This window comes from Carassius auratus, chromosome 39, assembly GCF_003368295.1.
Source record: "Carassius auratus strain Wakin chromosome 39, ASM336829v1, whole genome shotgun sequence".
Taxonomy (NCBI): domain Eukaryota; kingdom Metazoa; phylum Chordata; class Actinopteri; order Cypriniformes; family Cyprinidae; genus Carassius; species Carassius auratus.
In genome coordinates, this window is record NC_039281.1 from 6,844,149 (window position 1) to 6,853,801 (window position 9,653).

The 9,653-nt window shown below is 35.0% G+C and overlaps 1 protein-coding gene across 1 annotated transcript; it reads left to right on the forward strand.

Annotated features, from left to right (window-relative positions):
• Window positions 1-305: 305 nt before the first annotated feature.
• On the forward strand, window positions 306-8,932 carry LOC113057814 (homeobox protein EMX1-like). The gene is made up of 3 exons (XM_026225342.1): window positions 306-1,045; window positions 5,959-6,143; window positions 7,728-8,932. Exons 1-3 carry the CDS (start codon window positions 697-699, stop codon window positions 7,893-7,895), a joined length of 702 nt encoding a protein of 233 aa, XP_026081127.1. The 5' UTR covers window positions 306-696; the 3' UTR covers window positions 7,896-8,932.
• Window positions 8,933-9,653: the final 721 nt, after the last annotated feature.

Below are 9,653 nucleotides of genomic sequence, written 5' to 3' on the forward strand. Positions count from 1 at the left end.
ACGTTTCATATGACAATAAGATAACAGTAAATAAATGAATATTGTGACGAATTATGCGAGCATTAATTCACAAAAAAAAAAAATGTCACCAGAACAAATTTTATGAAATCCTTTCACGTGCACGCTCACTCCTATTTCACAAAATAGATTAGCACCGCATAACCAACTCAACTCATAGATTTGGTTTTGTTTTCAAATCCAGAATTTCTTTACACAACACAAAATGGCTGTAATTGACAGCGAGTGAGTGCGGTGCACGCCGATCTGCGCATGCGCACCGCTCTTCTCCGTCGGAGCTCCGCGCGCAGGTATTGAAGTTGGCTCGTGACAAGCCACAGTCTGACGGATCATCGATCATAAGAGCTCGCAGCGACCTGCATCCGAGGAGCTGATGCCTGCTTCATGTGAGACAGCTGACGGTGCGCGAGCTCTGCTCTGACAAGGACATGCATCAGATGAGATCTGAATTCATTTGAACAGAACTGGTGACAGAACTCAGCATTCTTGCAGCTATTGGACGTGTATTGCAACCCAAGAAATTTAAGGAACTACAGGAACCGTATGAAGTTATGGATTGTAGAGGGACTATATAAATGCTATCTTTTTTATTTTTATTTTTTTAAACCTGGGTTGCATCGGTTTCAGTGACCTACTTGTTGATTCGATATTGAGTATTTTTTTTAATAGCCCATCACAATGTTCCAGCACAATAAGAAGTGCTTCACCATTGAATCTCTCGTTGGTAAAGACTCCAGTTCCTCAGGTTCTGCCTCGGAGGAGCCCATCAGACCCACTGCTCTGAGGTTTACTGAATCCATCCATCCTTCTCCCTTTGGGAGCTGCTTCCAGAACTCAGGCAGGACATTGTACAGCAGCAGCCCAGAGATGATGTTCACAGACCCGGCCACTCACTCCAGCAACCCCGGCCTGTCTCTGCGGCACCTCCAGATCCCCGCACAGCCCTTCTTCAGTCCCCATCAGAGAGAAACCTTCAACTTCTACCCGTGGGTGCTGAGGAACAGATATCTGGGACATCGATTCCAAGGTAAGGAGGAGACTGAAGATGCAGAGAAAATATCGAAACATTGAAGTGAAATATGAGGATGTATTCAGTTGTTCAAAGGCCTAGCCTATATTGATTTAAATGGTTTATTAAAATATTATAGGCCTTCTTAGTGATGCGCACGGGTCAGGTCATACCTAACATTTTTCTTTTTTCCTAACACTGTCTTGATTGTTCTTCTTATTATTATAATGTATTGATTTTATCGAGAAAAAAAAAAAACTCAAAATTATGCCGTGCAATATTTTATTTGAAGCCCAATTTTTACCTCAGTCGCCTATCCAATAAACACGCATTGCAAAATAATAATTGTTATATTTCGAAAGACCGCTCTTTGTTTTGATCACATATTAAAAAAAGAAGTGAACATTCGATACAATTCGTTTTTGTTCCGTTTGTTTGGAATATTCTCAGTCATCAATGTACACTATTATTATAGCATGCTAGACTAAATAATTAATTAGGCTATTAAAACACCGCAGTTGTATAATTTTTAAGTAGGCTATAAACTGATAATACAGATAATTCTGCTGCCTCTTGTTAATTAGTTTTTTACTTAAACTTGGATCAGCCATTTAGGATTATTGTTGTTAAAATCTTGTTGTGATTTTTAACATCTAATCTAATAATTTAAACATCTAATCTAATTTTTATATGTAAAATCTAATGAAGCACCCACATTATCTTACTGTTTCTTTAAACATTTTGTAAATATTTGTTTATCTATCTTCTTAAAGATGCACTTTAGTTTTACATCGTATTTTTTAAAACATATAAATAAACGAATAATAATTAAATTATTTCGGGAGATAAAAATGAATTAGTTAATGTGGAAATTCGTATGAGGTCAATTTATACATGCAGCTATTATTGTGTCTCGTTATTATAAGGCTCATAAACATTTACATCTCTTAAGATTACTATAATAAAATGCAAGCATTTTTAATACTGTTATGGGTATATTTATATATTTTAAGCAATTATTTGGAAAAGGACTTCATTGATTTATTAGGTAACTATATTCACAATTTTTTTTTTAAATCTGCCTTGAAATGTTTGTTCATTTAAGAGCTTTATTTTAATTTGATTTACATTTTGTAAATGCATCACCATCTCAGTGAGATTATTGTTTGAGATGGGATTGTTTCTTCAAACTTCATAAAAATTTATTATTATTGTTAAAAATGAAATTGTAGTAGGTATAATATGATAGATTTGATAGCCCTGTTCGCAGAGTCCTTTAAACAGTGTAACTGATACTGGGAGGTCCTGTTTACCAGGCAATTTGTTAAAGCAGCTATCAGTATCTCTGGCCGGTCTTGGAGGGGTGTGATGGGAAGCCCAGCTACATTTGTTGAGAGGGTCCTGAGCTGCTCCACAGTCCTCAAGGGCATTGCTCAGGTAATTGGTGCAAGTCAGAGGTTGTTGTCACTATTACTCAGATCCGGGGTTCAGATAGAGCCTCTTTGTTTACACTCAGACACGATCTACTCACTGATGGTGTCCAATAACCTAGAAAACTACTGTTTAGACAAGACTAAATGCAGCCGTGGGGATTGGCTGGGAAAGGATCGAGGAGACTCTCAGCCCTAATGTGTCCATGGTTTTAACTCTAATACTTCCTGAATGGGGAAGAGATGTGTCCATGTCCTCGGATCCGTCATGCGGGACAAGATAAACAGGATCCCAGAGCGGCCTGCTGTTGTACATGAACAGGGGTTTGTGTTATGGGTGCGTTTCACAGACTGTGACCGTGCCACACAGATGCACTTTTCTGAGATTTGTGTGCGATCAGGTTACAGTACAAATCCTCCAGAAGAATAAACACCGTCATCAGCAGACTCTTTCATTTTTAGAGGCTTCATTCCAAAGCGTAGCGTAGTGAAATAATGTAACAATTTCATAATAATGCACTAATACAATAGCAGTTAAGATATATGCACAATATGTAATTATATAACAATAATAATAATGGTTACTTTGTTTTTCAAATTTCTTGAAAGCATTTTTATTCTAATTAAAAATCCATCGAAAAGTGTAATCAAACTACACGTGTGTGTAGACATATATAAACGTATAAACAATGTCATCAGCAGTAGGTAAATTTGATTAATGTGTCATACATATTATAATATAATTTTAGATAATTTTCTTGGACATTATGAAAGAAAAACATAATTATTTTGATACAAGTTTGTTAAAATATGTTTGCATAATGTAATAAATGTAACAATGTAATAAAAATGTAATAATGCGTATAGTTATAATAATAACAGATAATATCAGTTAAGTCACACACACACACACACACATATGAAATAACGTTTATTCAGTCATTTTATTGGAAATGTTTTAATATGTTGAGAGAGAGAGAGAGAGAGAGAGAGAGAGAGACATTTAAACAGTGTAATCAGATTTTTAATGCTGTAGAATGTTAAGCATAATGTAATAAAATAATGTAACTATGTCATTATATATATATATATATATATATATATATATATATATATATATATATATATGCATATGATTTGTGCGTGTGTTTTATTTCATCAAGATTAAAATAGTAGATGGAGGCATCGTCACAGGGAACACACATTCTGTAGGTGAGACCAAAGGGTCCAGTCTCTTTCTTTCGGTCTATAGGCCGCCCCTCTCCCTGCCTCTAATGAGAACAGCACTGACAAGACCAAACTTGTTTGTGCCAAGGGAATGATAGTAAAGCTGATCTGGGTGCCATCTGGTTCCCTTTTCCTCATGTTGGGGGCTTTCTTGCTGTGGATAGGCCAGTGTGTGTTTGAGTCCAAAGCCCCGGAGGGTCTCCCATGCATCTCTTCAGGAGGCTGGAGTCTCAGTCAGTGTTCTGGCCAGACACGGAGGTGATGCGACACATGCTGACGATGCCAGACCGACAGCACTGAGCGCACATGAAAACACCAAACACTTTGATTTGAAAGTTTCAAAAAGTTGCCACTTTACATTGAGGTTGGTTTCGGGTTGGTTGGTGCTCAGCGCACCTTGAGGAAGGTTTAAGGAGGGCTTTTCAACACCTTCAAACCGCGGAGAACTCATTATTTACATTCTTGCACCCGACTCCCCTCATTCTTGCACGGAGGTGTCTCTATTGTTTTTGCCTGTGGTGTTCAAAGCGTTTTCAGCACGCCAGCTGAAAGCAGTCGTCAATGACAGTGCAGTGACAGAAAATATGCACCTTTTAGTAAAATAGAAGTAAAGGTCGTACATTATTAGGTCCTTTCGGAAGTCTTTGTTAATGAAGGCTTGCATCATAGACCAATACAAACTAGTCATTTTGTGCATGAAAACAGACACCGTAAATGTTGCAACTGGCCAAAAAAGTGTGTGTGTGTGTGTAGATGACGTATTTTTAAGCAGGCAACACAAGTCGCTGTGTTTGAGGCTGAGAGTTGAAGTTGCTTCTCCTCTGAAAAGAGTCAGTTCAAAGCTATTGTGTGCAGATAAAGCTTTGGTTTTGGGGTTTTTAAAGAGACTTAAAGTCTGAACAGCCTCATGTTAATCCGCTTTTCTTCTTCTGGTGATGCCATTAGTGAGCTTTTGTGCTCAGAACTGGTACGTCATTGTGCTTTCTTTGATGACGAGTGTTAACATTGAATGGGTTGAAACACTGAAACATTTTGGTTGTATTTTCATTGACAAAAGATCATGGTCTGTCACTTATGCGCCCTTCACAACAAAGACTATTTTGTTTATACGTGATTGCACTCCTCATCTTTCAGAAGATCCTTTCAAGCACAGCTCTCCAAACACTAAAGTGGTCTTGTAAATTACACATCCATTTGTTTATGAAAAATGTTTTTCACTCATTGTGTGTTTGCAATAAAAAGATCATGTTTGCCCTGGAACTGATGGAGACTAAATTTTACTATTCCCTCATGTTGAATAAAATCAGACCAAATGTAAGGGATTTAGATTTGTTTAACTGACAATTAAGATCTTATCAACCATGGATGTCTACTTATATTTTAGCAGCAATATTTCAAAGCCTTGCATTTGTATGAAAATCAGGATAATGCCATATGATGAGGGCCGAAGGTTAAAGACTCGTCTCTGAATGCACAGAGAGTGCAGAGATGTTCGGTTAATGCAGCGTGAACACACTTTACATCAGCCGTGTCTGGAACTGACCTGGAATTATTCAAATTGACTCATGTGGCTCAATTAAGACATGCAATCCTGCGCTTAATGTCTGCATTGCTGTGCCTATGTAAAGCACTTATTTTGTATAAAAGCATAAAGAGTCTTTAGATAATGCGTCTGCTAAATGAAGAAATGTCAGTGTAATGGTTCCATAGGATGTATATTAATAACTCTGAAATAATTTTGTGAATGCACATGAAATGGCATTAAATAAAAATCTGTTACATTTCAAAAGCAATGCAATGATTTCAAATAAAGGCAAATGACGATGTAACAATGAAATTTTAATGAAAATGTATTTAGACATTTAAGTCACAACTTAGCATCTCTTTAGTTTCTAAATGTAAAAAAAAACATAATAAATTAAAATAAAATAAAATTGTCCACTTCCTAATTAACACATATTTTTTTAAAAATTGTTTTATTAATTAATTTAAAATACCACCATAAAATTGTCTGGTTCTTAATTAACATGTATTCTTCATTTCTGTATTTTTAGTTTTTTTTTTTTAAGACAGTTAAATTTTTTGGTTTAAAATCACACTAATGACCCACTTCGCAATGAACATGTGCTCTTTACTTCTTACTATTACTATTCTCTTGATGAATTCTAAATTATAGAATTTTTTTATTATTATTTATTTATTTAAAATACAACTTTAAAACTGTCAGCTTCCTATCTAATATCTACTCTTTATTTCATTGCTTCTTGTCTCCAGGTGATGATAGTAGCCCGGAAAACCTGCTGCTACACGGACCTTTCTCTCGCAAGCCCAAGCGCATCCGCACGGCCTTCTCCCCCTCGCAGCTGCTCCGGCTTGAACGTGCCTTTGAGAAGAACCATTACGTGGTGGGAGCCGAGCGGAAACAGTTAGCCAATGGGCTGTGCTTGACAGAGACGCAGGTAAGACAGACGGAGGTGTCAGAGTCGATCCCTCCGGTGCACACGGCTGCATTCCACCACACACACACACACACACACACACGACATGAACGTTTTCCTCACAGGATGCAAGTAATTCATCATTTATTGCCTTGGGATAGGCCATATAAATTCCAGAGCATGTATACAGCATGCAATTATTGGTTATTTTCCCAATAGCCTGTACATACATTCACATGCATATTTGTGTATGTGTATAGAATTGATAGGCTTGAGCAATACATGTTGTGACATACGGAGAGGTCGCAAATTCTGAGGCACCTTTGAGAACCTGGGATTTAAAATCTTAACATGGAAACAAATGAAAAATAAACAAACAAAAAAAGTTATAAAAAGTAATTAAATAAATGTTATGCACTAGTGGTTTTAGGTACCTGCTGTGAAACTTTTAAATCAGACTGTATTAACAATTAAATAAATTAATTACAATTTATCATTTTCTTAGAGAGAGAGAGAGAGTTTTTGTTAATTAGTAAGTGCACAATTTTATTGTGGGATTTTGAATAAATAAAGAATCTACAACTTTCTTTAAAGAAATCTTACAACAACAAACATCGAATAGAAAATAGAAAATTAATTTTGGATACATATAGTTTTTTCTATTTTCTGAAATGATTTTAAAATGTAAATATTAAATTAAATGTTAAATTTCATGCGAATTAAATTTTAATATTTTTAGTTTAAAAATTAAAAAACATCTACACTAAACTTTTAATAGTTTAAATTAGTTATTTTATATTTGTAGCTACTTTTGGATGTACTGTTTTATCCGTATTCTGATAATTTCTTTTTTTATTAAAAATGTTCATTTATAAATACAATTTTTCATTCAAATTTTCATGCTCATAATCTGTAATTATTTTTATTCAATTATAAAAATGAAAAGCTTTTTCACTAGTGGTTTCAGACTTTTAGGCACCTGCTGTGAATCTTTGACGTCATTTTGTTTATGCACTTTTGTTTTGGATGTTCTTTAACACAATGTTTAATATGTATTCTGAAGTGTTTTGAAATTAAAAATGTAAATTCTTAATTAAACTGTTTGTGCTGATATTCGCCTTTATTTTAAGCTGATAATACAATTTATAATCAATTGTTTTTAATTCTAAAATTGAAGAATTTAGCATTTCACTATTGCTTTAAGACTATAATGCTATGGATCTTTTAAATTAATAATTCTGTTTTTACATTTCTGTCTTTATTTTGAATACTTTTTAACATACTATTGTATCTGTATCGAGCTCACATAAGTAGATATGTTTACACACATCTTGCAGTAGAGATTGTAAAATGAAATATGATTTCCTCACCAGTTTGAGAGATTACGTCAGTCATATTCCAAATAAGTAGCAGGCATAAGCATGTTTTTAAATGTGGCATAATAGTGTGTTGTGAAAGTTTTTTAATAGCAAACACAGTACAGGGAAGATTTGCTTCCCACTTTTTTTTATTTTGTATAAAAAAATAATTAAAATGCATAAAAACAACAATTTAAAATTTTAAGCTGCTACATTAAAATGGCCTCTCGTTCTCATTTTTGTTAAGGTGAAAGTCTGGTTCCAGAACAGAAGGACCAAACACAAGAGACAGAAGCTGGAGGAAGAGTCACCGGACTCGCAGCAGAAGAGGAAAGGTACTCAACACGTGAGCCGCTGGAGGGTGGCCACTCAGCAGGGCAGCCCTGAGGACATTGACGTCATTTCAGAAGACTGATATCATACGTCTGTGTTAACATCAGTCATGCTGATGGATCCCTTCCGCAAAAAAGCAAGACATTTCTTCAGACTTGGTCATGAATTGAACTTGGCTTGTAAACTGAGGAACTGAGTCACAGCCGGCTGCTGCTGATTTCTGATCATGCACAACAGAATAGAGGACGATGACAGCAGCCGAAATACTCACAAAGACTGGAAGACTTCTGTATGCAATACACACGGACCTCTTCATTTTGGATCACACTCCATCTCAGAGCAATGAAGATTTTTTTTTGTAAGGTTTCACTTCTCTCTTGCTCCTTAATTATCAGTCAGAACATTTCCATCTTAAAGTAGTATATTGGATGCACACAGGTAATAAAACCACCTTAATGAATAGACTGATAAATGTTTTGTAGTGTTAAATTGCTTTAGGAATTCAACGGCCACAGTCTAACAACAAAAGGTGGATCCAGTGTGAGAATGAAATATCACTAATAGATCATGTGATATTTTACAACTGGATGTTTGTATTTGACAAAGCGTTGTTATTTTACAAACTAGGCAAATTCAATCAGTCTTTCTAGAAAACCACTAGTGCAGTTTCACATTTGAAATGGTTCTATTTATTCCTTTTCTATGCATTTGAGCTCCAAACCCAAAATTATCATTTTGCGTTTTACATCTGGGTTAAAGCTTATACGGAAGATTTTAAATGAGTTGTGCGAGAATTACCTTTTTTATTTTTTTATTGCTTTTTACCACAATAACTCTTGATCTGATGTCAAATATCAGTAAACTAGACAAGCTTAAAAAATGCTTGAATTTCTTTCTTCACTCAATTAAAAAAGAATAAAAATACAAATACAAATTCTCAGTCTAACCTCCGAGACCCAGAATGGTTTGTAGCACTTCACAGCAGATTTCTTTAAGGTTAAAAGCACTGTTATCCCATCTGTTTGTCTTCATTGTTCAGCCATTTTCTTTGTCTTATGTGTTTCTTTAACTTTTCTTTTCTTCTGCAGACTATTAGATAATAAAACTTTAACTTAAAAACTGTTTGGAAATTATTTCTTCCATTTTCATTATTACTTAAATGTTATATTGAATGGATATTATTAATGCATTTGCCTTATTAAGCAGTGATTCATTTATTTATTAACCAGAAGATGCTTATGCATTCCTGAGCAACCACAAAAAGCAGACAGGTGCCATTAGTCAGAAATTATTTTAATAATAGTGTACTTACATACTCTCAAAACATATAAGTGCTTGAAAGTGAACACAACCATCTCCACCTTTGGATTTCTGTGTGCAAACAGTCAGCGTTACGCCGAAACTGAAGCAAGACAGTCCCGTATTAAACACCATCACCTTCACTTATGAATATGTTTACGAAGTTATTTGATTTCATTTGCGTTTTGTAGCATTTAACTGTTCACCTATGTGCATCTGATCACGTGCTTGTTCATTTAAACCATGTACATATATATACACATATATTTATATTTCAGTCAGCTGGAAATGCATCTATGTCACCATTATGTACTGTAATTTAAACCTGCTAATCCTTAAGGTGACAAAAATGTATTTAATTTGCATCTTTGCATCACCTTATTACACACAGATGTTTATACAAGCCTCATTATCGGTCGCAATGCCTATAAACCGTGAAAGATAATATAAGAAAAATCTATTCATATTCTCTTTAATTAAATGGAAAGTCCCCAGGACACAACACTTCTGAAACACACAGGATAAAAAAACATACGCCGCA